Source organism: Phyllostomus discolor, chromosome 8, assembly GCF_004126475.2.
Source record: "Phyllostomus discolor isolate MPI-MPIP mPhyDis1 chromosome 8, mPhyDis1.pri.v3, whole genome shotgun sequence".
NCBI lineage: Eukaryota > Metazoa > Chordata > Mammalia > Chiroptera > Phyllostomidae > Phyllostomus > Phyllostomus discolor.
Window position 1 is genome coordinate 107,086,316 of NC_040910.2, and position 27,475 is coordinate 107,113,790.

Consider the following 27,475-nt stretch of genomic DNA (forward strand, 5'->3'; position numbering starts at 1 on the left):
GCGAGGCCGAGGCGAGTAGTGGGTCACGGGGCTCCTGAGGTTCACAGGGGTGAGGGCCCGGGTCCTGCAAGTCTACGCTCTTAGCCTTAGCCTTAGCCGCCCCACCAGGCGGGGCGCGGTTCCCACAGCGGCTGGGCCGAGCCCGGCGCGGCAGGCTCAGCGGCACTCGTCTCTCCTGGGGGGCTGGACACACGCTCTCATTCATTCCCTCCCCCCCTCTGTGGCGGTGCCTTTTCTCCAGGCCCCACGCCGTGGGCTTCACGGGCGGGTTCCGCCGGCCCCACTAAGCAGCCGTGTGGTTCTGGGCAAGTCGCTTGACCCCTGGGTCTCCACGACTCCCTCTGCAGGTCCGCTGTGCGAGCCTGACACACGAGGGAAGCACTCGGCACAGAGCCCGGCCCCGAAGGACAAGTGTTTCCTATCGTATCGCCTACGGGCGACGCGAGGCAACACAGGCTCAGCTGTCTCAGTGTCACAGCCCTGACCCTGACACTCCCCTGGAACCTCGTCGGACACGAGGACCCACATTCCAGACGACTCAACCCAGGCGGCCTCGTGAACTCCATTTACGTTGTCTCCCACAAGGTAGGCATTAAAGGTTCCCACTTCTCAGCTGGGGACGCCAAGGCTCGGGGGGCGAAGGAGTTTTGCCCAAGTGGCCAGCCTACAGAGCAGGGCGTCCGGACGAGCAGGGAGGGAGTCAGCCCTCGCAGGGCCGGATCTCCGAAAATAACTTTTCTCTCTGCAGCCCCTGGCGGGCGAGGCCGGACAGGCGAGTCCTGGGGCTGGCTCGCTCCAGGCCCAGGGAGCCCTCTGGCCTTCACAGCGCTGGCCTGCCGGCTCCCTTCGGAGCTAGGACCTCTCTGCTCCGACTCCAGTCCACCGACCGCTCGGATCGCAGGCGCGGCAACCGCCTCGGTCCGGTCGTTTCGCGTGAGCTGCTTCCAAGGAAGAGCTCGGGCGCAGCCGAGTTTCCGCTCACGCGCACAGTGGTCGTCCCGAGGCGGGGGGAGCGGAGGAGATCGACCCGCACGGAAAAGGCGGGGCATGCAAATGAGCACGCGCCGGCAGTTTAGCCAGCGTGCCAAGCGGTTGTAAGAATTCACTCAAACACGTAGAGAATTGAAAAAAGTCCCCACAGGAGCTAATGTATTGTATGTGCATGTCAAGATACTAGGGAGATGCGGCTTCGCTTGAGGGCGACGTGGCTCACCGTGAGTTTAATAGGGGTGGCAGCAGGAGGGTGCCGGCGGGGTAGCGTTGTTCCTTATCGCTTCTCGGCCTTTTGGCTAAGATCAAGTGTAGTATCTGTTCTTATCAGTTTAATATCTGATACGTCCTCTATCCGAGGACATTATATTAAATGGATTTTTGGAGCTGGGAGATGGAATAGGAGCTTGCTCCGTCCACTCCGCGCATCGACCCGGTATTGCAGTACTTCCGGGAACGGTGCACCCCCTCGGGGGACAAAACTTACGGTGCTAATAGTAGACTCGTGGGGCTTTCACTTTCCAAGGACTTTCGGGTTTTCGTCGTTCACTTGCCTCTTTCCGTGGGCTGGTGTGTGCTTGCAGGAGAAACTTACTTTTCTCTATTGCTGAGGGTCGGTTTGGGCTGCAAGCAACACGTTCGGGCGGGGGTGTTGGGGAAGAAAACAGAGGTCTTAAACATTGCTCACTCTGTTTTCTGCGAGGGAGCTTTCACTTCTTGGCTAGACCAAGACTCCTTGCCCAACAACCCCGAGCAGAAAAAGGAACAGGTGAGCAAAGCGGCGGGGAGGACGGAGCTAAGTGAGCCGACATCGTTTGACTTGTGACACACGGGTCTGGGCAGAGACCGTGAGAGGGGGATCCTGAAGCGTGAAGCGACCGTCAAGTGCAGCTTTAAGCCCATTTCTCTGTGCTGTCTCTCACGCGTTCGTGCAAGGAGTATCAAGTGCCACGCAGGGGCGGAGCACTGTCCTTCCTAGGTGCTGTGGGATAGAGCAGCGAAATGCCTACCATCAGTGTGAGGAACAAACATTTGCGAACATGCTTCCATATCTCGGTGTCCGAGTCCGTGTCTATACCTGTGTATCTGTCTATGCCGTGTGGTGATTATGGGTGTCTGCGATTCCTTGGCAGCTGGGAGGAAAAGCCAGGTAAAGTGGGATGTGAGGCAGGAAGGGGAGGGGAAGAAGAGGAGGGAGACCGTTCACCTCATAGGCCAGGCCACGGAAATTGAGAGAATACTCGTTCCACCAGCGCTCGGCTCGGGGGTGCTGGCACTGGGAAGGGCTCGGGCAACACCTGCGATCGGGCTTTCTGTGCTGCAGGGTGAAATGACCGATTGGGTTTCAGTCTTACGTCCTCGATACCTTCTAGCTTTTCTGAGGTCAGATGTAGATGACACGACGCCCCCCAACTAAACCGAAGTCCTGTTAGGAAGGAGAACGGGAAAGGTAAGTGCTGACTGGGTAGCCGGCAGTCTTTGCCACGGAGGGGCACGCCCGGAGCACCCCCAGCATTCCCCTCACTCCTCTCTGGTGTCTTGCCACCCCTGGCCAGATTCCCCCCCCCCCCCCCCCCCCCGGTTTCGGCCAGCAGCCTCCTAACTGGCCATCGTTTATTCACTCAAACGTTGACCGAGCACCTAGTATATACGCCCGGCACTGGGCTAGTGCTGGGATCTAGAGATAAGTACTGATGAAGCCCCCGCCCTCCGTGACCTCCGATTTCCGCGAGGGAGATAAAGGATTGCCCCCAAGGGGTGGTGAGTGGTGTACTTGTACTTGAATTACGCGCGGTCTGGGATGAAATACACGGGTGAGGAAGAGGGGGGGGCGGGAAACGACGTGCGGAGCCCAGGACATGGTTCACTCACAGAGGCAACCGACAGACGACGGTGCCGGAGTTGGAGAGAACCCCTGCAACTGCCCTGCCGGGGTCTTCCCACAGGACACGCCCCCCTCCCAGACCTTTCGCTCCCCTGACTCACAATGAGCCTCTCATCCGACAGCGGACCAAATTGCACACGGTACAGTCTGGGCGTTGCTGGCGACTGTCTGGAGACTTGCCTGCCGGCTTTTTTTTCCTTCGGGAGAACTGTCTGCGCACAGCCCCTTTCTACAGGCCTCTCTTGCCGCCCAGCCCCAATCCCCTTAGGTTCTGTCCTTTCCGTTGGTACCAAAGGGGAGCTCGACCTCCCAGCTGAGGTTCAGAGGCGCGCCAGCCACCGAGTGGAAGAGTCGGCCCGCCGTAGCCACGCCTCCCGGTGGGCGGGCATGCAAATTAAATGGCGGTTCGCCGGAGAAGGACGGTGCAGCAACAGATACAAAATTTCTCTTTAAATGATAGAGAATTTAAAAATCGGCACAGAGTTTACTATCTGGTGATGCTATGGTGCTGCCAAAGAAGCAAAGGAAATGAGAGCTAGAGTGCCGGTGACCGAGCTCACCATGACTTAAGTAGGGGTGGCAGGACGAGGGTGCCGGCGGGGGGCGAGCAGCCGGCATCGCTTCTCGGCCTTTTGGCTAAGATCAAGTGTAGTATCTGTTCTTATCAGTTTAATATCTGATACGTCCTCTATCCGAGGACAATATATTAAATGGATTTTTGGAGCTGGGAGATGGAATAGGGGCTTGCTCCGTCCACTCCGCGCATCGACCCGGTATTGCAGTACTTCCGGGAACGGTGCACCCCCTCGGGGGACAAAACCGACTGTCCCAAAAAGTAGGAGTTGTTGGCAGTTCCTGGGCCTTCCTGGACTGCACTGTGGCTGTTGTTCGGGGAGAATTATTATTGGTTCCTGTTGGGTTCTCACCTGCCCGAGTGAGTTGAGAGCAAGGGGGTGTTGAGTGTGTGTCTGGCCTTTTGCAATCGCTTGCCTCAGCTGTCGTTTGAGTGCCTGGGAAGTCAGTCTTGTCTCTGCCCTTAGAAAGGGCCAAAGTGCCCCCTGCCCTCACAGTAGTGTGCTTGATTTGGGGAGGCCTGGCTCCTGTAGCTGTAGCTGCGTCGTTGGAAGCCACGGAGCCGCATGGGGGAGAGTAGAGGGAGCATTAAATTCAATTGGGTTGGGTTGGGTTGGGTTGGGTTGGGTTGGGTTGGGTTGGGTTGAATTGGGGGGGGGGGGGGGGGGGAGGGAGTTATGTATGTATCCCTCTGTCCCGCGCCTCCGCCCCTAACTTTCCTTGCCCCCTGCCCCCTGCCCCCGGCCTTCCGCCCTATGGGTCTCCTTCTGCCCTTTACTGCGGGCTCTTGGTGAGCACTGAAACAACCCTGCTTGGGGCCCCCGCCAGCGTAAGGTCCGCAGGCTGCGGGAGAAGTGCCCCCGGAACTGGGGCTCTTGGCCTGGGTTGTGGTGGGGTGCCAGCTGCAGTCCCGTCCAGCGATCTGCCACATGCGGAGGGCATCGGCGGGGCACGGCCTGGGTCTTGTCTAGGGCCATCAAGCAGATGCGGTCGGCCATCTTGGTGGCATACCTCCCAACCGCGACTGTACGCATCCGCGGCCATGAGCCTGCTCACATGTCTCATCCACCCCCTGGTGTCTCAGCCACCAGGACCAATCTCATCACACCCCATCCCAGGTAAAAGCAGGTAGCTCGGCTGCCCTTGTCGATGAGTGCGCACTGCCTGACTTTGGGCCTCGATTGATTGATTGATTGATTGATTGATTTTTACATATTTTTTACTTTTAGAGGGAGGGAGAGAAACAGCCATGCATGTTGCCGCACACACACCCCTCACTGGGGATCCGGCATGCAAGCCAGGCATGTGCCCTGACTGGGAATCGAACCGGTGACCCTTTGGTTCCCAGGCCAGCACTCAATCCACTGAGCCATACCCGCCAGGGTGGGCCTCTGATTTAGATGACGTCCATCCGGTCCCTCCCGGTAGCCCTGACCTCACTCTGCACCACCCCTACAGTCCAGGACAATGAGGCCCCACCGATTGATAGGGAAGGGGAAGCCATTACTCCAGATCGACGGCAGCGTTGAGCCACCTTGGCTGCATGCGTCGGCATCTCCTGGCGGCCCATTGAGATCGTGGTGGTGTCCGGCTGTGTCCGGTGACACAGCACCGGAACTCCAGTCGCCGGGACCTGGCCCAAGCGGGCGCACCTCAGAGCTCTCCAGGGGCCTTGGGGCTCTCCAGGGTGTCCAGTGAAGACGCCGCCGCCTCAGGGCTGCTTACTCTGGGCCCACGCCAGTCTTCACACCGCACTGGCTTCGTGTTAACACACCGTGGGCACACAGTCCCGAGGGGAGGCCTTTGGGCCCGTGTGGACCTATGTGGAGGGCAAGTCCCCCTACCTTCCTGCTTGTGTTTCCCCTCTGCAGTACCACGTACACCCCCTGCCCACCAAATTTGTTGGGGATGTCGAGACCGATGACTGCACACGCACCAAGAGGGCTTGGAAGGTGTGTGACCCAGCACGGGGCTTTCCGGGGGCGGGGGCAGATTTGACAGTGGCCTGAGAGCCAGGAGCAGAGCCCACGCTGGTGTCTCCCGGGAGGTGAGCGGAGGTCCTGGAGCAAGGCGCTCTCAGCAGCTTGCCCAGCTGTAGGGCGGGAGGGGAAGAGGAAGAGGGGAGGCTGCAAAGCTGTCAGCAGTCAAACGTCCCCACGAAGTCAGTCAGACTCTTACCACACCTGCGAGCTGCTTTCTCCTCTGGGAAACGGGGAAATGGGAGGCACTTTCCTCGGCCACGGTACCTCTGTGTGACCCTGCCTCTCACGATGGACCGTCAACCAACTCCGCTGCATCAGAGTCTGAAGGCCGACCCGCCCCCTCTTGGAACCACAGGTGGTGGGGAGGGTGGAGTCTGCCGAGTAGGCCACGCCTCCTGGGGGCAAAAGGCGGGGCATGCAGATCAGGAATGGCTGTTCTGCGCTGGAATGAGGGACCTGCCAGGGATGTAGGATTTCTGGTTAAAAACGTAGAGTGCAAGGAAGTCTGCACAAGAGTCTGGTGACATCCACAGTCCTGTGGGCGGCGCGAAGAAATCAGGCACGGAGTGAGGGTTAGGGTTCTCACCGTGAGTTGAATATGCGGGACGCTAGGAGGGTGCCCGCGGGGCCGGAGCAGCCGGCATCGCTTCTCGGCCTTTTGGCTAAGATCAAGTGTAGTATCTGTTCTTATCAGTTTAATATCTGATACGTCCTCTATCCGAGGACATTATATTAAATGGATTTTTGGAGCTGGGAGATGGAATAGGGGCTTGCTCCGTCCACTCCGCGCATCGACCCGGTATTGCAGTACTTCCGGGAACGGTGCACCCCCTCGGGGGAATAAGTTGTTGTCCAATGTCAGCTTTCCGTGGGGTTAAACAGTGACTTCTTTCCTCGCTGTGGCTGGGGGAACTGGTGAGAGGGGGAGGGGAGCCTTAACCTTGCCCAGCACACCCTCCTAAGCTGTGCAGTGTGTCTGAATCCTCTCCAGCGTCGGCAGGGGCAGGGAGAGGAGGCGAGCTGTAGCCCCATCTGTTTCAGCAGATACTTCTTCCAGAGCCGTTAGTTACTCAACACAAGCATACGAATTACAGGCTCTTGGCCTAACATGAGGTTTTGAAAATCCATAGAAGTCATTACTTTGTGCTGTTTTACAACAGCCAAGACACTCGGACAACGTGCGCGAACCTCGAGGGCACTGTGCTAACTGAAATACCCCAGACAGAGACGCTACGGTCAACTCCTCATCTTCAAGGTCTAGGAGTCTTGGAAGCCTCACTGGAAATTCCTTCTGGGACCTGGCTGGGTAGCTCTGTTGTTACAGCATGGTCCTCAAGCTGGTGGGTGGTCCTGGTCAGGCACATACAAGAAGCAATCAATCAATCAATCAATCAATCATTCTATAAGTAAGTGCAACAACAAGCCAGGACTGATGTGTGTTTTTAATACATGGTCATGTTGTGTTGAGAATGTTACCTCTCCTTTGAGCTTCCTCCTACTCATAATTTCAGCATAACCACAAGGAAAACATCAGACAGATCCAAAATTAAAAACATCCTGCCCTGGCCCTGGCCGAGGCTCAGTAGACAGAGCACCAGCGACCCTTTGGTTGATTCCCAGTCTGGGTACATGCCCAGTAGGGGACACATGAGAGGCAACCTCAGATTGATGTTTCTCTCCCTCACTTCCTCTCTCTCTCTAAAAGTAGATAAATACAATCTAAAATAAAATAAAAACATCCTATGAAATGTCTTTAGTATTCCTCAATACTGTAAAGGTCATGCAAAGTCAAAAGAAACAAAAAAGTTTGAGAAACTATCACCACACAGAGTAGCCTAAGGACACGTGGCAACTAGAAGTAATGTGCTATCAAACATTTAAAGTCACACATTTTTGTGTGTGTTTTGTTTTGTTTTGTTTTTAAATGTAAGTGGCCCTGGCCAGGTGGTGGATTAGAGTGTCGCCCTGATGTATCGGTCAGTGCATTGAGTTTGTGCCTGTGAACCAAGGGGTCATCGGTTCAATCCCTGGTGGAGGTGAGTGAGAGGCAACCACACACCATGTTTCTCTCCCTCTCTTTCTCTCTCCCTTACCCTCTCTCTAAAATAAATAAATAAAATCTTTAAAATATATATATTTAAAAAACCTCAGCATGACCCGTTTTGCAAGCTCAAATTCTTCATGGTGCTATTTTGGCAAGTACCCAAAAATTAAGTCCCTACTTAAGTTTTAAAAAATCCATAGTCCTGCCTGGCTGGTGTCACTGGTTCGATTCCCAGTCAGGGCACATACCTGGGTTGCAGCCCAGATCCCCAGTGGGGCCATGTGAGAGGCAAACACCATTGATATTTCTCTTTCTTTCCCTTCCCCTCTCTCTAAAAATTCCATATTCCCCAGTCTGGGATTAGTCACCATTCCTATTTTCAAATTCTTTTTGATACATTTTTCCAAAACAATTTCCTATATGCATTTACAATTAGGTTCATACCATAATGTTTTCATAACTACTATTTAGTGGTTATGTAACATTATATCAATACTTACCAAGACATTTCTGATAGCCTGGAAGAGAACCTCTGTACACAAAGCTGTTTTATACCTTGAAATTATTTCCTTTTGATATGTATGTTCAGAGAGAGGGGAAGGGGAGGAGACAGAGGGAGAGAAGCATCACTGTGCAAAAGATACATCAATTGTTACCTTCTGTAAGCCACCAACCAGGGGACATGGCCCAGAACTCAGCATGTGCCCTGACTGAGAATCGACTGGCCAGTCCTTGGAGCCATACCAGCCAGGGCCGGGGTTTTTACTGAAAAATTGGCAGTAATCAGTATCCTTGAAGCAACTCTTTCCACTGCTGTTGGGAGCTGTCCTGCCTGGTTTCAGGGACTGTAGCCTTTCAGGGACAGCTAGGGCTGAGTGAAAAGGCCTTGGGGACATGAGCCACTAAAGGAGGCAGAACATTGTGGCTCTGAGGCAGGGGCTGCCTCCCTCACTTCCCCCTGCTTGGCTTGGGCGGATGACTGGTTAGCCGATGACGGGTAAGACCCTGGGGGTGGAGGGCAACCTAAGGCAGGCACAGTCTGATGGACCATCAGGGAAGGACTTAGGGGTCTTCAGAGAAGGGGCAGAAAGACCCTCACCCCTTGGCTTTGTCATAGCCTGAGTCCTCCATCTTTCTATAAAGTCTCCTAGTCTCTTGGCTGCTTTGCTCTCCCCTCCTGGCTCAGCCTGGCAACTATGCCAGAGGCAGCTATGACCTTGTACTGCAACACATGGCTCCCGGGGCGAATCTGGCTAGTCATGTACCCAGACTGGGAATCAACCAAAGGGTCGCTGGTGCTCTGTCTACTGAGCCTCGGCCAGGGCCAGGGCAGGATGTTTTTAATTTTGGATCTGTCTGATGTTTTCCTTGTGGTTATGCTGAAATTATGAGTAGGAGGAAGCTCAAAGGAGAGGTAACATTCTCAACACAACATGACCATGTATTAAAAACACACATCAGTCCTGGCTTGTTGTTGCACTTACTTATAGAATGATTGATTGATTGATTGATTGATTGCTTCTTGTATGTGCCTGACCAGGACCACCCACCAGCTTGAGGACCATGCTGTAACAACAGAGCTACCCAGCCAGGTCCCAGAAGGAATTTCCAGTGAGGCTTCCAAGACTCCTAGACCTTGAAGATGAGGAGTTGACCGTAGCGTCTCTGTCTGGGGTATTTCAGTTAGCACAGTGCCCTCGAGGTTCGCGCACGTTGTCCGAGTGTCTTGGCTGTTGTAAAACAGCACAAAGTAATGACTTCTATGGATTTTCAAAACCTCATGTTAGGCCAAGAGCCTGTAATTCGTATGCTTGTGTTGAGTAACTAACGGCTCTGGAAGAAGTATCTGCTGAAACAGATGGGGCTACAGCTCGCCTCCTCTCCCTGCCCCTGCCGACGCTGGAGAGGATTCAGACACACTGCACAGCTTAGGAGGGTGTGCTGGGCAAGGTTAAGGCTCCCCTCCCCCTCTCACCAGTTCCCCCAGCCACAGCGAGGAAAGAAGTCACTGTTTAACCCCACGGAAAGCTGACATTGGACAACAACTTATTCCCCCGAGGGGGTGCACCGTTCCCGGAAGTACTGCAATACCGGGTCGATGCGCGGAGTGGACGGAGCAAGCCCCTATTCCATCTCCCAGCTCCAAAAATCCATTTAATATAATGTCCTCGGATAGAGGACGTATCAGATATTAAACTGATAAGAACAGATACTACACTTGATCTTAGCCAAAAGGCCGAGAAGCGATGCCGGCTGCTCCGGCCCCGCGGGCACCCTCCTAGCGTCCCGCATATTCAACTCACGGTGAGAACCCTAACCCTCACTCCGTGCCTGATTTCTTCGCGCCGCCCACAGGACTGTGGATGTCACCAGACTCTTGTGCAGACTTCCTTGCACTCTACGTTTTTAACCAGAAATCCTACATCCCTGGCAGGTCCCTCATTCCAGCGCAGAACAGCCATTCCTGATCTGCATGCCCCGCCTTTTGCCCCCAGGAGGCGTGGCCTACTCGGCAGACTCCACCCTCCCCACCACCTGTGGTTCCAAGAGGGGGCGGGTCGGCCTTCAGACTCTGATGCAGCGGAGTTGGTTGACGGTCCATCGTGAGAGGCAGGGTCACACAGAGGTACCGTGGCCGAGGAAAGTGCCTCCCATTTCCCCGTTTCCCAGAGGAGAAAGCAGCTCGCAGGTGTGGTAAGAGTCTGACTGACTTCGTGGGGACGTTTGACTGCTGACAGCTTTGCAGCCTCCCCTCTTCCTCTTCCCCTCCCGCCCTACAGCTGGGCAAGCTGCTGAGAGCGCCTTGCTCCAGGACCTCCGCTCACCTCCCGGGAGACACCAGCGTGGGCTCTGCTCCTGGCTCTCAGGCCACTGTCAAATCTGCCCCCGCCCCCGGAAAGCCCCGTGCTGGGTCACACACCTTCCAAGCCCTCTTGGTGCGTGTGCAGTCATCGGTCTCGACATCCCCAACAAATTTGGTGGGCAGGGGGTGTACGTGGTACTGCAGAGGGGAAACACAAGCAGGAAGGTAGGGGGACTTGCCCTCCACATAGGTCCACACGGGCCCAAAGGCCTCCCCTCGGGACTGTGTGCCCACGGTGTGTTAACACGAAGCCAGTGCGGTGTGAAGACTGGCGTGGGCCCAGAGTAAGCAGCCCTGAGGCGGCGGCGTCTTCACTGGACACCCTGGAGAGCCCCAAGGCCCCTGGAGAGCTCTGAGGTGCGCCCGCTTGGGCCAGGTCCCGGCGACTGGAGTTCCGGTGCTGTGTCACCGGACACAGCCGGACACCACCACGATCTCAATGGGCCGCCAGGAGATGCCGACGCATGCAGCCAAGGTGGCTCAACGCTGCCGTCGATCTGGAGTAATGGCTTCCCCTTCCCTATCAATCGGTGGGGCCTCATTGTCCTGGACTGTAGGGGTGGTGCAGAGTGAGGTCAGGGCTACCGGGAGGGACCGGATGGACGTCATCTAAATCAGAGGCCCACCCTGGCGGGTATGGCTCAGTGGATTGAGTGCTGGCCTGGGAACCAAAGGGTCACCGGTTCGATTCCCAGTCAGGGCACATGCCTGGCTTGCATGCCGGATCCCCAGTGAGGGGTGTGTGTGCGGCAACATGCATGGCTGTTTCTCTCCCTCCCTCTAAAAGTAAAAAATATGTAAAAATCAATCAATCAATCAATCAATCAATCGAGGCCCAAAGTCAGGCAGTGCGCACTCATCGACAAGGGCAGCCGAGCTACCTGCTTTTACCTGGGATGGGGTGTGATGAGATTGGTCCTGGTGGCTGAGACACCAGGGGGTGGATGAGACATGTGAGCAGGCTCATGGCCGCGGATGCGTACAGTCGCGGTTGGGAGGTATGCCACCAAGATGGCCGACCGCATCTGCTTGATGGCCCTAGACAAGACCCAGGCCGTGCCCCGCCGATGCCCTCCGCATGTGGCAGATCGCTGGACGGGACTGCAGCTGGCACCCCACCACAACCCAGGCCAAGAGCCCCAGTTCCGGGGGCACTTCTCCCGCAGCCTGCGGACCTTACGCTGGCGGGGGCCCCAAGCAGGGTTGTTTCAGTGCTCACCAAGAGCCCGCAGTAAAGGGCAGAAGGAGACCCATAGGGCGGAAGGCCGGGGGCAGGGGGCAGGGGGCAAGGAAAGTTAGGGGCGGAGGCGCGGGACAGAGGGATACATACATAACTCCCTCCCCTCCCCCCCCCCCCCAATTCAACCCAACCCAACCCAACCCAACCCAACCCAACCCAACCCAACCCAACCCAATTGAATTTAATGCTCCCTCTACTCTCCCCCATGCGGCTCCGTGGCTTCCAACGACGCAGCTACAGCTACAGGAGCCAGGCCTCCCCAAATCAAGCACACTACTGTGAGGGCAGGGGGCACTTTGGCCCTTTCTAAGGGCAGAGACAAGACTGACTTCCCAGGCACTCAAACGACAGCTGAGGCAAGCGATTGCAAAGGCCAGACACACACTCAACACCCCCTTGCTCTCAACTCACTCGGGCAGGTGAGAACCCAACAGGAACCAATAATAATTCTCCCCGAACAACAGCCACAGTGCAGTCCAGGAAGGCCCAGGAACTGCCAACAACTCCTACTTTTTGGGACAGTCGGTTTTGTCCCCCGAGGGGGTGCACCGTTCCCGGAAGTACTGCAATACCGGGTCGATGCGCGGAGTGGACGGAGCAAGCCCCTATTCCATCTCCCAGCTCCAAAAATCCATTTAATATATTGTCCTCGGATAGAGGACGTATCAGATATTAAACTGATAAGAACAGATACTACACTTGATCTTAGCCAAAAGGCCGAGAAGCGATGCCGGCTGCTCGCCCCCCGCCGGCACCCTCGTCCTGCCACCCCTACTTAAGTCATGGTGAGCTCGGTCACCGGCACTCTAGCTCTCATTTCCTTTGCTTCTTTGGCAGCACCATAGCATCACCAGATAGTAAACTCTGTGCCGATTTTTAAATTCTCTATCATTTAAAGAGAAATTTTGTATCTGTTGCTGCACCGTCCTTCTCCGGCGAACCGCCATTTAATTTGCATGCCCGCCCACCGGGAGGCGTGGCTACGGCGGGCCGACTCTTCCACTCGGTGGCTGGCGCGCCTCTGAACCTCAGCTGGGAGGTCGAGCTCCCCTTTGGTACCAACGGAAAGGACAGAACCTAAGGGGATTGGGGCTGGGCGGCAAGAGAGGCCTGTAGAAAGGGGCTGTGCGCAGACAGTTCTCCCGAAGGAAAAAAAAGCCGGCAGGCAAGTCTCCAGACAGTCGCCAGCAACGCCCAGACTGTACCGTGTGCAATTTGGTCCGCTGTCGGATGAGAGGCTCATTGTGAGTCAGGGGAGCGAAAGGTCTGGGAGGGGGGCGTGTCCTGTGGGAAGACCCCGGCAGGGCAGTTGCAGGGGTTCTCTCCAACTCCGGCACCGTCGTCTGTCGGTGCCTCTGTGAGTGAACCATGTCCTGGGCTCCGCACGTCGTTTCCCGCCCCCCCCTCTTCCTCACCCGTGTATTTCATCCCAGACCGCGCGTAATTCAAGTACAAGTACACCACTCACCACCCCTTGGGGGCAATCCTTTATCTCCCTCGCGGAAATCGGAGGTCACGGAGGGCGGGGGCTTCATCAGTACTTATCTCTAGATCCCAGCACTAGCCCAGTGCCGGGCGTATATACTAGGTGCTCGGTCAACGTTTGAGTGAATAAACGATGGCCAGTTAGGAGGCTGCTGGCCGAAACCGGGGGGGGGGGGGGGGGGGGGGAATCTGGCCAGGGGTGGCAAGACACCAGAGAGGAGTGAGGGGAATGCTGGGGGTGCTCCGGGCGTGCCCCTCCGTGGCAAAGACTGCCGGCTACCCAGTCAGCACTTACCTTTCCCGTTCTCCTTCCTAACAGGACTTCGGTTTAGTTGGGGGGCGTCGTGTCATCTACATCTGACCTCAGAAAAGCTAGAAGGTATCGAGGACGTAAGACTGAAACCCAATCGGTCATTTCACCCTGCAGCACAGAAAGCCCGATCGCAGGTGTTGCCCGAGCCCTTCCCAGTGCCAGCACCCCCGAGCCGAGCGCTGGAACGAGTATTCTCTCAATTTCCGTGGCCTGGCCTATGAGGTGAACGGTCTCCCTCCTCTTCTTCCCCTCCCCTTCCTGCCTCACATCCCACTTTACCTGGCTTTTCCTCCCAGCTGCCAAGGAATCGCAGACACCCATAATCACCACACGGCATAGACAGATACACAGGTATAGACACGGACTCGGACACCGAGATATGGAAGCATGTTCGCAAATGTTTGTTCCTCACACTGATGGTAGGCATTTCGCTGCTCTATCCCACAGCACCTAGGAAGGACAGTGCTCCGCCCCTGCGTGGCACTTGATACTCCTTGCACGAACGCGTGAGAGACAGCACAGAGAAATGGGCTTAAAGCTGCACTTGACGGTCGCTTCACGCTTCAGGATCCCCCTCTCACGGTCTCTGCCCAGACCCGTGTGTCACAAGTCAAACGATGTCGGCTCACTTAGCTCCGTCCTCCCCGCCGCTTTGCTCACCTGTTCCTTTTTCTGCTCGGGGTTGTTGGGCAAGGAGTCTTGGTCTAGCCAAGAAGTGAAAGCTCCCTCGCAGAAACAGAGTGAGCAATGTTTAAGACCTCTGTTTTCTTCCCCAACACCCGCCCGAACGTGTTGCTTGCAGCCCAAACCGACCCTCAGCAATAGAGAAAAGTAAGTTTCTCCTGCAAGCACACACCAGCCCACGGAAAGAGGCAAGTGAACGACGAAAACCCGAAAGTCCTTGGGAAAGTGAAAGCCCCACGAGTCTACCATTAGCACCGTAAGTTTTGTCCCCCGAGGGGGTGCACCGTTCCCGGAAGTACTGCAATACCGGGTCGATGCGCGGAGTGGACGGAGCAAGCTCCTATTCCATCTCCCAGCTCCAAAAATCCATTTAATATAATGTCCTCGGATAGAGGACGTATCAGATATTAAACTGATAAGAACAGATACTACACTTGATCTTAGCCAAAAGGCCGAGAAGCGATAAGGAACAACGCTACCCCGCCGGCACCCTCCTGCTGCCACCCCTATTAAACTCACGGTGAGCCACGTCGCCCTCAAGCGAAGCCGCATCTCCCTAGTATCTTGACATGCACATACAATACATTAGCTCCTGTGGGGACTTTTTTCAATTCTCTACGTGTTTGAGTGAATTCTTACAACCGCTTGGCACGCTGGCTAAACTGCCGGCGCGTGCTCATTTGCATGCCCCGCCTTTTCCGTGCGGGTCGATCTCCTCCGCTCCCCCCGCCTCGGGACGACCACTGTGCGCGTGAGCGGAAACTCGGCTGCGCCCGAGCTCTTCCTTGGAAGCAGCTCACGCGAAACGACCGGACCGAGGCGGTTGCCGCGCCTGCGATCCGAGCGGTCGGTGGACTGGAGTCGGAGCAGAGAGGTCCTAGCTCCGAAGGGAGCCGGCAGGCCAGCGCTGTGAAGGCCAGAGGGCTCCCTGGGCCTGGAGCGAGCCAGCCCCAGGACTCGCCTGTCCGGCCTCGCCCGCCAGGGGCTGCAGAGAGAAAAGTTATTTTCGGAGATCCGGCCCTGCGAGGGCTGACTCCCTCCCTGCTCGTCCGGACGCCCTGCTCTGTAGGCTGGCCACTTGGGCAAAACTCCTTCGCCCCCCGAGCCTTGGCGTCCCCAGCTGAGAAGTGGGAACCTTTAATGCCTACCTTGTGGGAGACAACGTAAATGGAGTTCACGAGGCCGCCTGGGTTGAGTCGTCTGGAATGTGGGTCCTCGTGTCCGACGAGGTTCCAGGGGAGTGTCAGGGTCAGGGCTGTGACACTGAGACAGCTGAGCCTGTGTTGCCTCGCGTCGCCCGTAGGCGATACGATAGGAAACACTTGTCCTTCGGGGCCGGGCTCTGTGCCGAGTGCTTCCCTTGTGTGTCAGGCTCGCACAGCGGACCTGCAGAGGGAGTCGTGGAGACCCAGGGGTCAAGCGACTTGCCCAGAACCACACGGCTGCTTAGTGGGGCCGGCGGAACCCGCCCGTGAAGCCCACGGCGTGGGGCCTGGAGAAAAGGCACCGCCACAGAGGGGGGGAGGGAATGAATGAGAGCGTGTGTCCAGCCCCCCAGGAGAGACGAGTGCCGCTGAGCCTGCCGCGCCGGGCTCGGCCCAGCCGCTGTGGGAACCGCGCCCCGCCTGGTGGGGCGGCTAAGGCTAAGGCTAAGAGCGTAGACTTGCAGGACCCGGGCCCTCACCCCTGTGAACCTCAGGAGCCCCGTGACCCACTACTCGCCTCGGCCTCGCGTAGGGCGTCTGTAAACTGGGGAGGACGAGCGGAGAAAGTAATTAGTAGGCGTCATTACTAGGAAAAGCGAGACCCGACCCGCGCGCAGCACACGCCCGTGAGAACCGAACACGGAGGGAGATCCCGCGGGCCGGTCGCCTCTCCGGAGCTCAGCCTCGGCACCTAGAAAAAAGGAGGATGTGGGCCGCTGGCCTACAGTCCCGCGCTCAGTCTTCCCTCAGCGCCCCCCACCCCCCGCGGGGCCCCTCTTCTCCGCCACCTGGCGTGTTTTGCTCCAGGGCACGTGGCACCTGACGTTTTTAGAGGTTTACTCGTTTGTTGCCTTTTAGCCTAATAGCGCGCGGGCTCCGCAGCGGGGGCCCTGGTCTGTGCACGCGTATATCCCCGGTGCTGAGGACGGTGCCTGGCATATGCGCGATATTTGGGACCTTTTTGGTTGAAGGACTGGATGGATGAATACGCAGAGATGCGGTGCGCACGGGTGGGGGTCCTGGCACGTGAGTTCGGGCGCAGGCCTGACTTTCCTTTTTTTTCTGGGCGGCTACCCAGTTGTCCCAGCGTCTATAGGGGATGGCCGGTCTCCTCCCCCGTTTCAGATGCCACCTCTGTCATACAAAGACGCCATACCTCAATGTGCATGTGCGGATAGGTATATCTTTAGACCGAGTTCTGGGCTTTTCTTAAAAAAAAAAAAATCTTTCGATATCCCGGCTTCGAGAAAACGTTTTGCTTTCCACCGATGCTTCGGTTCGCACCTGCTCTGTGGCTGCCACTGCGTGCGTCCCGGGGTCGCACAGGGGAGCGTGACCTGGTCTCTCTTGTCCGCGAGGGGCCTCCGCCCTGCGCCTCCATTCCTCTGCGGGTTGCGGCGCAACCGCATCCCCCGCTCACAGGGCTGCTGGGGAAGCCTCTGCCCAGCGGGATCACGGCTGTCTGGCCACGCCCGCTCTTTCCTGCCCCAGGAGGGGTGGGGGTAGGGGCGCACCATCCCCGAAAGGCACCTCTGTAGGCACCAGTTGGTCCTGAGGTGGGAGGGCATCGGGGCTGCGCGGCCAGGCAGGCCTGCGGAAAGGAGCCCTTGGCGGGGAGTTGCCCGGAAGAAAGGCAAGTTGCTGGGCGACTAGCAGGGCAGCGGCTAGAAATGCCCGGGCTGTCCAGTGTGGCCTTGGCCCTCCGCCGGAGAGGAGCTTCGTGTCTGTTCGGTGAGGGGCTTGTTCTGAGTTGGGGGGGGGGGCAATCCTTTATCTCCCCCGCTGAAATCAGAGCTCATTCGGTGCAGTGACCTCATCGATACCAGCCCAGTGCCTGGCGTGTAGTACGTGCTCAGTAAACGTTGGAGGGACTCGATGATGCCAGGTCAGACCGCTTCAGAGAAGCAGCTATTAGGGGGCCACTGGGCGGAACCAGGCAGGATGAGGGGGAGGGGCCAGGTCTGGCCAGCTTGGCAAAACAGCGGAGAGGAGAGGTGGTCACCCAGCCGGGGTGGATACTTCCAAAGGCCGGAACTCAGAACGTCAGAGGGTTGGAGTAAGGAAAAGTCTATTGATCCGGAAGCCTCCGACTGAGAAGATGGGAGGCCTCATGGAGCCCAAATCCATCTAAGCTAACATATAATGTTAAGTAATAACTACACTGAGGTATAATTTTTTCCTATCCTTTCTCCCTGCCCCCCCGCCCCCCCATATGTATCCCCCAGCTGGGCAGGCTGCAGAACTCCAGTGGGACACAGCTCAGTCCGTGACCCCTGCCGAACCAGGATCTGCACTTCATAAGGTCCACAGGGGGGTGGGTGCATAGTAAAGGCTGAGGAGCGATGCTCCACCCCACGGGCGCTGGAAAAGCAATGGCGGTGGGTGGTCAGCTGTTACCTGTCCCTCTGTGTGTGATCCGAGGCAGATACCCCACAAGTGGCTCCCTGGGCCCATGTTGTTTTGTGATTGGCTGAGCTTAGCTCATTTACTATGATCCTAATAGCCACCGGGTATAGAAGGCTTGTATATGCCAAGCCCTTTGCTGAGTATTTCACTTATTTTACCTTATTTTACTCTCCCAATAAGCCCTGAGAGGTAGGTATTATCGTCAGACTTTACAGAGGAAGAGATCGAGGCTGGGATCACATAACAGTCATTTGCCCAAGTGCTCGCGGGGAAAGACTGAAGTCAGGGCTGGGACACAGCTTCCCGGTGGGCGGTGGTCCGAGTGCGGCCCCGGGCCGGCAGCATCCGTATCACCTGGGAACTTGTTAGAAACGCGCCGTTTCCAGCTGCAGCGACCTGAGTTTGGTGAAGGCCTCCAGGTGATCCTGATGGACTCGCAAATCCGGGGACGGCTGCCTGAGGCTCTGCGCGCTTTCGCTGTGGGCAGGACGACACCCGTGACTTCGCAGAGCAATCTCAGACAGTAAAGACGGAGCGAAGCTGCGAAGGCCGCTGGGCACCGGCCCCTGCCCTGAGTGCCCGGAGCAGCCCAGGGCTGGGGTCACCGGCCGGGCTCGCCCCCTGCCTCCCGGCTCTGCCTCTCTCTGACTTGGCTGTTGCCGGTCCCTCGTCTTGGCTCCCCAGGCATTATCCCCCTCTCGGGGCTCCTTGCTGCCGTTTCGTGCTGAGCGCCCACGTCCCCTCCTCCAGCCAAGGCCGCCCTTGAGGGCCCGGCTCCCCTGCAGATGGATGCAGGACATCCGTCCCCGCACACGGAGACTGCGACACGGCTGCCGCTGAGCTCTCTCTGCGTAACCTCCCTGTCTTGCAGCCTCCTCCTGCCTTGGCCTTGCCTGTGCCTGGTATGAGGCCCTCGGTAAAAGTATGGGGAATGTCATTGAAATTAGACTTGCTGCTGAGATAGCCTTCACTCAAATCTGATTTCGCCTCCACAGAAAAACTTGAAAAGAGTGGAGTTGCCATCCCCAACCCCAACGTGTATGACGGCTCTGTCTGACGGGACTACTCCAGGAGGAGGCAAAGGAACCTCCCCAGCCTAACCTCCGGCTCCCCCACTTTTCTTCGGGAACCGGGCAGTGGCACGCACGTCCACCAGGGGGCAGCGTCTGCTGCTTTCCGGCCCTTGGCTGAGTGCTGGGACTTGGTTTTGGAAGGGCTGCCTCTGAGAGGACCCCCTGGTAGGGGAGAAGCAGGGGACCTAGGGGGCCCTTTTACACACACACCCTCACACACACTCATTCTAAGAGGTAGATTATGTTTTCTCCATGTTATTCTGGAGGAAACTAAGCTGGGGTTTGAAAAATGGGTGTTTGTGGTCCTCAAGCTGACAGCTGCTGGTTGGAATCGGCTCCCCCAGCCCACCTCTGTCCTTCGGTTTGTGCGCTCAGACAAGCGCTTGCTTCGGGTTCTGTGCTGCGGGGGCAAGGATGTCCTCAGCACTTCCCAGGGGAGCTCCGTGCATTCTCTCCCCTCCCCTACTTGGGAGCATGGACTATTATGGGGAAGGGACCTGGATCCTCTAAGGCCCTTATTACGTGGTGAGGGAACCGGGATCCCAGGGGGAAAGTGGCGTTTCCGGCCAGTCTACCAGTGAGGGGCAGAACTGGTGACGCCCAGGGTTTCAGCCTGACAGGCTGTGAAGGGGGCCTGTCTCTCCACAGTCATCCCCCGCACCCCAGTCTCTGTTTTTCTTCTCCAAGAATTCCCTCCTCCCCAGTAAAGGCTTGCCTGTCCAATAATTCTTAGACCTTGCCAAGAATGTTCAATCCAGTATCAATGGAACCCCCAAGGGCTCAAGGACGCCAGACCAGGGAACCAGGGGCGGGTTTTGGGTCCCCTACTGGGGGAACCCCTAGTATAGTTACTCCTTCCCTCCTGCATCCACAAATCCTTGCAGGATCTCCTGACCGCCCAGTGTGCCAGGCATGGTGTTGGGCTCGACGGAGCTGTGATGAGAAAACTAGCTGCTGGGCTCAAGGCTTTGTCATGGGGGGTGGGAGGGTGGGGACAGCTCTGAGGAAGAGCGTGACTGCGCAGCTGGAATCTGACCCAGGTGGGGGAGCCCGCAGGGGCGTCCCAACCAGTCTATCCTGTCTAGAATTCTTACTTGGCACCTTGTCACTTAAACCTGGGTCCTAATGCTACTTACTGGAGAGGCCTGCCTGGGTCCCCCCTAAATCCAAAGCAGTCCCCTTCCCCCAGTCACTCTTCAATACATGTGTCTGCTTTCTTTTCCTTGCTGGCTTCAGGTATCGCCACCTGGAATTAGTTTCTTTGTTCATGGGCTGTCTCTGCCCACTCCCCACTACAATGGACCCTTTCCGAGGGCAGGTCCCCATCTGCCCCCCATGGGGCTGTATGCTCAGGCTCAGAGCCTAGAGTGGCGGGTGCCTTGCCTGCAGCAGGTGCTCCACACACAAATGTTCAGTGTACACGTTTGAATGTCTGACTCAGAGAAGCCCCCGACCCAGGGGGAGAGAGAACTGTTCGACTGTTTTCACAGCGACCCCCCAGCGCACCAGGCCTGAGGCTGTGATCTCGTGGTGAGGAAGGGCTGCCGAGCAGGACGCCAGGCCAGCAAATGGCCACTGATGGAGGGAGGCTTCCGGGGGTCAGGGCTGGGGGTGGGGACTGCAGTTCCCATGTAAGGGAGATGCGACCGGGGTGGGTCTACCGGCTGGTGGCTGGTGCTGCCTGGCCAGGCTGGGCCCCTTCCTTCACCCCTCGCTGGCCCCACCTCCTGCTTCCCATTTGTTCACAGACACCTTCCCTGGCAGACACAAAAGGTGAAGGGTGGGGTGGGGTTGCCGGTTTCAGATCCTTTATCAGATAATCCGGTGACAATTTCTTTCTTGGGTGTGAGACTGGGGAGGTACCGGAGGAATGTGAAAGAAATCTCCAGAGACTGTTGAAGAAATACAGGACAATTGACGCATTCTCAGTTCTCTGTTTCTGTATGTTTTTGGCTTCAAAGCCGTTGTAACATTTGCTCAAAGCCAAGTGTGGCCAATTTTTAGCTGAATAACCTTGAGTACATTACCTAACCTTTCTGTGCTTTGGTTTCTTCCTTTTAGAACAACCATACTTATTTCTTGGGTGGAGTTGTGCATTGAAAAAGGAAACATATGCAAGGTTCTAAGACCAGAGCCTGTCAGGCAGTGGCCACTCGCTGGGGGCCTGGCTCACTACCTCCCGGCCTGCTCTGTCGTCCCCTCTCCTAGCTCAGTGCGCTCAGCTCCGCCTGCGGCTGTGCCTTAGCCTCTGCAGCCATCAGCCACCCCCCAAGTGGGGTGGTAACCAGCTAATTTTCTAAGGTCTTAATCTCTTCAGGGACTCAAGGAGGCTTCCAGCATCTTAGAGGCAACCTAGCAGGTAGTTTTGTAGGGGAGGTGGGGGGGGAAGAAGGAGGTGGGAAGGCAGGCTGGTGCCAAACAGATGGGGAGCTTGTGGGTGGGAAGGGCGAGACCATCTTCGCTATAGCAATGGCGGCTCCTCCCCTTTTCCCAGTGTCCCTTACATACAGCCTTTACAAAGTTAATACTGAGTTACATAATAAATGCAACAACCCAGCACAAATGAAGATATTAGAGTTATGATTTCATTTTCCTCTCCTCCTTCAGTTTTACCTTGTTATCACTGTGATCCTGTGGGTCGCACTGCTCTGCCCCTTTGTGACACCTCTGTAGGGATGCCCAGGTCGGATCAGCTTGCAGTGGCTGGGGAGGGGCCTCCCAACCCTGAGTCCCCCCTACTCTGTCCTACACAGGACTAATTCACTTGTAGAAACCCTTGCAGGAGCTGTCACTGGACACTTTCTCTCCCTTCTCTGAGGTCCTACACGTCACGATTCACAAAGGCCCAGTACATGTTCTGTTCTGCACTCTCGCTGCGTTCCCCGGGTTGACGAAAGAAACACCCAAAGCTGTAGAGAATTTTTATGCGATTCTGTGAGCCAACATGGATGACAGTTGCTGGGATGCGAGATCTCAGAATCTCAAGATGATGACGATGTAGCAGTTTCTGTTATGCATTTCAAATTAAACAGGGAAATAAGAAGGGTCGATTTCCTGAGGTGGGAGAAAGCAAGGTAGGGATTGGATTGCAGCCAGGGCACCACAGGAAATTTTAAAACACGCAACACCTGACTACGTATCAGGGGCACCGACCTCTTTCCCCTTAGATTGTTAAACAAACAAAACAACAACAACAACAAAAGTGACAGACGCCAACACAACAATAGGCATCAGGTGTGAATGAATCAAAATTATATCTACCTTTTTGTCAGATCCGGACAAAATGTATTTTTGGGTGTGCCACAGAATTTTAGTAATTAGTTTATGTGTGCCCTGTGGTGAAAAGGTTGAAAGTTTCTGGATTACAGTACATTTAACAGGTTATGTTGAGTTTGTTTCAAAGGTATATCAACCAAGATCCATGAAAACATTGGACAGGGCTTGCTTAGGGGAAAGAGATACACCCTTCACTGAAAAGTTACATTCGTAGTAGGGTGTGGCTGCTCGCCATGAGCTGCAGTCAGGAACCGGAATTTACCATCAGACCACCCTGTGAAGTTACTTTGGGTAGAACCCCTTTCGTCCACACTTGTCAGGGGCCAGCCTGGTCCTCCTCACGAGAGCACACGAAGTCAGAGGCCAGGCCCCGTGCCTCACACACCCTCCGTATCCCCACCCTCTCTCTGGTTCCTGCAGAGCACACCCTGTGGATCAGGTCGATAAGAAAGAATCCTATCTTTATCTATTGGAAAAAGGAAGGCCCTTAGGGGATTTGCGGGCCAACACCTGACCAGCGACTGAAGGGTTTGTTTTTTTTGGGGGGGGGGGAGCTAAGGGATGCTTGGCCCTACAACCTCACCGATGAAAGATTGTTCCGTGGTCAGGAGCCCAGGCACTGGATTGAGACAGGTGCTTGTTAAGCCTCTTACTACGTATGTGCAACCTTGGACCAGTCATTGAATCCTTTTGAGCTTTCTTCACCTGTAAAACCCAGCAACACCAATCCCTACCTCCAGGGGTGTTGTGAGAATCCAGAAGGCTAACGGGTTTAGACTGTTTCGTGGGGTTCCGGGTTTACACAGATTTGAATACTGAATTAGGAAAAATAAAGGGGAAGACTTGTCAGCAGCCCTGGGGAGAATCTGGCGGAGGAATTTTGCACGTGGGTGGAAAACTCCGCCTGGGGGAGGAAGACGCGGTATTATTAAACTCTACTTCCGCGTTCGACGCTGCCACACGCGTATTCCTTCTGCCCCTTCCATTATCTATCCCTGATTACTCTCAAGTGTAATACCAAATATTAGAATATGGTAGAAAAGATCAATTAAAACGGCCAAGATTGAGCAGGCGCCCATCTCTGCGAGGTCGGGGCTGCAGCGCGCACATCTCCACGCCCACTCCACCGCTGCGGGGCTGCTGATTGGCCTGCGTCGCGTGACGTCACTGGAAGGGTGTTTTTTTAAGCCCGAGCTCCGGCCCGCTCGGCGCTGACTGCGCGCTGGGAGCAGCCTTGGAGTGTGGCGTGGCGTTTCGGGTGGCTGTCCCGGAGGGGCGCAGGAGAACGCCGCTGACGGAGGTAACGGGGATGTTCAAGAAGGGCTGAGGCGGCCCCGGTGCGGGGCCTGGGGAGTTGGAGTGGGCCATCAGAGAGGAAGGCTGGCAGAGGACGGTGGCTGGGCGGTGGAAAAAGGGGTCGCGGAGTAAGGAGGGGCGTGCCAGCCGCCTGGGGATGTGGAGGGTGTGTGGGAGCCGTCGTCAATCTCCGGTCTCAGCGCCTGCACCCTGAATCTTAATTTAGGGGCGCTGTCCAACCTGCCCCTTCCCGTGAGGACTATCGCCCGGGGAATAGGGGTCGTGGCGTCTGTTGCCGCACCGCAAGTGGGAGAAGAGGCGCTGGATGCCGATGGTCTGCGGGATCCAGGCCTCACGCTCACCTCAGCGTCCCTGAACCGGGGGTTACTTTAGGTCTCACCGTCCTTGTTAGGACCTGGGGGAGAGGGGAGCGCCTTTGTTACACCTGCAGCTGCTTAAAAAAAAAAAAGGAATTTTAACAAGGAAGCATGGGTGGTTGATTTAGGAAAAAAATCAAGAAGTTGCACATTTCGTGTTTGTTAAACCTCTTCTCCTTTTCTCTCTCATGAACCTTCCCTGTTCAGATAGCCGAGCTGTGGTCCCCAGACCCTGCAATTTCAAGGCCACCTCCGCGACTCTGACGTGAGCCCCAAGACCCTCACCTCAGCTGGAGCTCACCATGGGGAACCACCTGACAGAGATGGCACCCACCACCTCCTTCTTGCCCCAGTTCCAGGCCCTGCACGTCGTGGTCGTCGGGCTGGACTCAGCTGGAAAGACCTCCCTCCTTTACCGACTCAAGTTCAAGGAGTTTGTCCAGAGCGTCCCCACCAAAGGCTTCAACACGGAGAAGATCCGGGTGCCCCTGGGAGGGTCCCGAGGCATCACCTTCCAAGTGTGGGATGTGGGTGGGCAGGAGAAGCTGCGACCGCTGTGGCGCTCCTACACCCGCCGGACAGATGGGCTGGTGTTTGTGGTGGACGCGGCCGAGGCGGAGCGGCTGGAGGAGGCGAAAGTGGAGCTGCACCGCATCAGCCGGGCATCAGACAACCAGGGCGTGCCCGTGTTGGTGCTGGCCAACAAGCAGGATCAGCCCGGGGCACTGAGCGCCTCCGAGGTGGAGAAGAGGCTGGCAGTCCGGGAGCTGGCTGCTGCCACACTCACCCACGTGCAGGGCTGCAGCGCTGTGGACGGGGCGGGTCTGCAGCCGGGCCTGGAGCGCCTGTATGAGATGATTCTCAAGAGGAGGAAAGCGTCCCGGGGAAGCAAGAAGAGACGGTGACCCCCCGGCCGTCCCCTCCTCACCAGTAGGGGTCTGCATACTTAGACAGCCAGGCAGAGCCTGTGGCCCCTCGCTCAGCCCCAGGCTGCAGGGCCTGTCCACCTAAGCGAAGGACTGAGGAGCACACCGGGCGTCCGGCTTTGGTGTGGCATTGGGGAAGGGGATGTGAGACGGGCCCCGTCTCTCCCTGGTCCTCACCTCCGGAGACGCAGGGGCTGCAGAATTGAGGAGGCCCCAGTACAGACTGCAAATCTACCTCAACCTTGTTTCTTATTTTTCTTCAGCCTTTTGGTTAGATGTGTTTTGGATCCAAGGAAAGTGGCTTAGAGAATGCATTGGACATGAACAAGAGTGTCTCTGCACCCCTGCCCCCCCACACAACTGGGGAGCCCCTCCCAGGCTGCTTTTCTAGGGATGCCGGTCATAATAGTCTTTATTTTTGTGTCTGTGTGAAAGTGCCAAGAACCCCTCCCCACATTTGTCGATCCACAGCCGTCATTTTATAAGCCATGTATGTCCTCTGTATCATTAACTATTTTTTAGCATTTATCTGTAAATTATTAAAGACTGATGATACTATACCTCTAACCTTGGTCTGGCATTTTCTTCCCTCCTTACCTAGCCCCAGGCAGAGTCCACCATTTCTCTGTGGGCAGGGGTGGGGTTTGGGGTCCCATGGTGAGAACAGTTTCTCTTGAAGCTGAATTTTCCAAGCAAGCCCTCTTCTAAAAACTAGAGTTGAACTTCTCCCCCCAGTGATCAGCTAACCGCTGCTATTTGCGGGGCGGTTCTCCTTTCTGCTACTTTTCTCCCCTCCCCTCATCCCGTGGCTCTTCCTTGCCACCATACACGCTGGTCCCTGCAGATTTAACTACAAAATGTGCTGGTCTGAGCAGTTCCTAGGTGTTTGCCCTTGGGGATACCTTCTTAGGTTAAGTCCTCAGAGAGCCGGTCTGTCCCATTCTCCACTTGGATTGGTCTGATTTTGTTTTTTTTTTCAGCCTTTGTTGGGTGGGGGTGGGGGTGGGGTGGGGGGGTGTTCCTGTGAGGATGGAAAGTAATTTTGTCCTGGCCTAAAGCCACCTCAGGTGCTCAACCTGCTGACTGTGCTTACTGGCAGCAACGGCACCCTAGTGCTGGGGAAGCCTGGGCTGGACTGAGCCAGCCTGGCCCTGTGACTAAACCATTACTCTCCTAAGCTCTGGGAATGGTAGCTACTCCCAGGAGAGGGGCAGTAGTAGCAGCTGTTTGTGCCTGGTGGGAGTGAAGACTGCTGGACAGCCACCCTCTGCCCTCTGGGAGAGGAGGGGGAGGGCACAGGCCGAGGGTCTCAGCAGTGGCAGTCAGATGCTAACGTTGCCAGGGCCCGAGTGAGTGCCCATGCCCCCTCCTCGCCAGCATCGGGGCCAGCTGTGTCTGAGGTAACACCCATCAGCTCCTCCTAACCGGTGGGAGTAATGAGTACAAACCCAGCACAATCCTTCCCAGCCCCCAGCCCCGCAGCCACTCGCAGCCTTCGTGCAGTTGGGGGATCTCCAGAGCAGGTCCTCCTCGCTCCACAATGAGGTGAAAGGACCTGGGGGAGGGGGAGAGGTGCTGGCAACCCTATCCTGGTGGGGGGGGGGGGGGTGTGGCGGGCTTCCCAAGGGACTTGCTTCTTCCCAGCCAGGCTGGCAGAAGCCAAGTTTTGCTGCCGAGTCAGCCAGTTCAGATTGGCTACCTGCCCTCCCCACCCCCCACCGCCGAGGCTGCCAGGACAAGGGTGAGTGTGCATTGGTCCGGAAGGGTGCCCGGGGTGCCTACTTGACAGAGCTGCTGGGCTGGTTCTGCTGGGGACAGGTGCTGCCCTGCCCCCCTCTACACAGCCCTGTGACTCATGGCTCCCAGGCCTCGCTACAGCGTCCTCTTCTGCAACCCAGGAACAGGCTGGGGGCCACCTGGCATGTGCGTTCTCCATTGCTGGTCCTCTGGGGGACTGAAGTCTCTGGATTTGGGAGGGTGCATCCACAGGCCCTTCCCCCTCCCTAGCAGAGGGGCTTCCAAGGTGTCAGCTCTTGGTTCTGGCTCTGCCAAGCCCCCTCCCTATCCAATTAGGACCATGTTCTGCTCCCCCCAGGCAGGCTCCAGGCCTGGGGGCCATGGTGCACGGAAGACCAGTGGGTGTCCCAGCTCTCCCCCACACCCCTCTGGCCTGACCAGGAGGTGGGGGTGGGGAGTGGCGCACCTAAGAGTGTGATGGAGAAACCAGTTACCTTGCAGGGTGTGCTGGTAGAGGGGAGCACTGGGGAATTCTAATTAGAAAGCTACATTCTGGCTGGCATAGGTGGGGAGCTTCAGAATAATCTTACCTTGGTCCGTCCTGCCTAGGTGTTCTGCATGTTGAGCTTTGGGGCCAACAGTTTGGGATGGGGATGGGGGTCAGCACTGGGGGTGGGTTGTAACCCCTTCCCCTTGTCCTAGTTTCTTTATTAAATAGTCTTCCTTTGAGCCCCTGAGATGGATGCTGAGGGTAGAGGGTCTCTGGGGGCCAGGAGGGGTGGGCGGGGGTTGGCTGCCTGTGAGGTGAAGCTGAAGGAAACCAGGAGGCCCAGAGGTGAGGCCCCCTTCTGAGCTGCCCTCCCCGCACCTGTCCTCACACAAGTGGGACTATAAGATCCAGATGGAGGGCACTTTCCCTGGGGGTCCTGCCCTTCTCCACCCACTTCTCCTGAGGGCAAAGGTGGTGGTGGGCTCCTTCCCATGCCCCTTCCAGGCCTCTCATGCGGCACTTACTCAAGGAAGAGAAAAAGCAAAGAGGAAGAAAAGAAGTCCTTAAGGGGGCAAATGACTTGCCCAAGGACACACAGCTCCTTAGCCATACATCCAGATCCTTCCTCCC

At 56.6% G+C, this 27,475-nt stretch overlaps 1 protein-coding gene, 2 long non-coding RNA genes and 6 other non-coding genes across 9 annotated transcripts; 6 read left to right on the forward strand and 3 right to left on the reverse strand.

Moving 5' to 3' along the window:
- The first annotated feature begins 1,197 nt into the window (after positions 1–1,197).
- On the forward strand, positions 1,198–26,423 carry LOC118502222. The gene is made up of 3 exons (XR_004904927.1): positions 1,198–1,495; positions 23,837–23,847; positions 26,408–26,423. It is a non-coding gene; the product is annotated as an uncharacterized LOC118502222 (long non-coding RNA).
- Positions 1,270–1,460, forward strand: LOC114504451. The gene has a single exon (XR_003685216.1). It is a non-coding gene; the product is annotated as a U2 spliceosomal RNA (small nuclear RNA).
- On the forward strand, positions 2,838–16,475 carry LOC118502223. The gene is made up of 3 exons (XR_004904928.1): positions 2,838–2,852; positions 8,344–8,349; positions 15,014–16,475. It is a non-coding gene; the product is annotated as an uncharacterized LOC118502223 (long non-coding RNA).
- On the forward strand, positions 3,492–3,682 carry LOC114504453. Its single transcript, XR_003685218.1, has one exon. It is a non-coding gene; the product is annotated as a U2 spliceosomal RNA (small nuclear RNA).
- On the forward strand, positions 6,073–6,263 carry LOC114504455. The gene has a single exon (XR_003685220.1). It is a non-coding gene; the product is annotated as a U2 spliceosomal RNA (small nuclear RNA).
- Positions 9,532–9,722, reverse strand: LOC114504456. Its single transcript, XR_003685221.1, has one exon. It is a non-coding gene; the product is annotated as a U2 spliceosomal RNA (small nuclear RNA).
- On the reverse strand, positions 12,116–12,306 carry LOC114504454. The gene has a single exon (XR_003685219.1). It is a non-coding gene; the product is annotated as a U2 spliceosomal RNA (small nuclear RNA).
- On the reverse strand, positions 14,333–14,523 carry LOC114504452. Its single transcript, XR_003685217.1, has one exon. It is a non-coding gene; the product is annotated as a U2 spliceosomal RNA (small nuclear RNA).
- ARL4D (ADP ribosylation factor like GTPase 4D) lies at positions 23,199–25,185 on the forward strand. The gene is made up of 2 exons (XM_028520346.2): positions 23,199–23,319; positions 23,900–25,185. The coding sequence occupies exon 2, from the start codon at positions 23,995–23,997 to the stop codon at positions 24,595–24,597; it is 603 nt and encodes a 200-aa protein (XP_028376147.1). The 5' UTR covers positions 23,199–23,319; positions 23,900–23,994; the 3' UTR covers positions 24,598–25,185.
- Positions 26,424–27,475: the final 1,052 nt, after the last annotated feature.

Coding starts and splice junctions, on each gene's coding strand:
- ARL4D (XM_028520346.2), top strand. CDS start 23,995: ATGGGGAACCACCTGACAGAGATGGCACCCACCACCTCCTTCTTGCCC.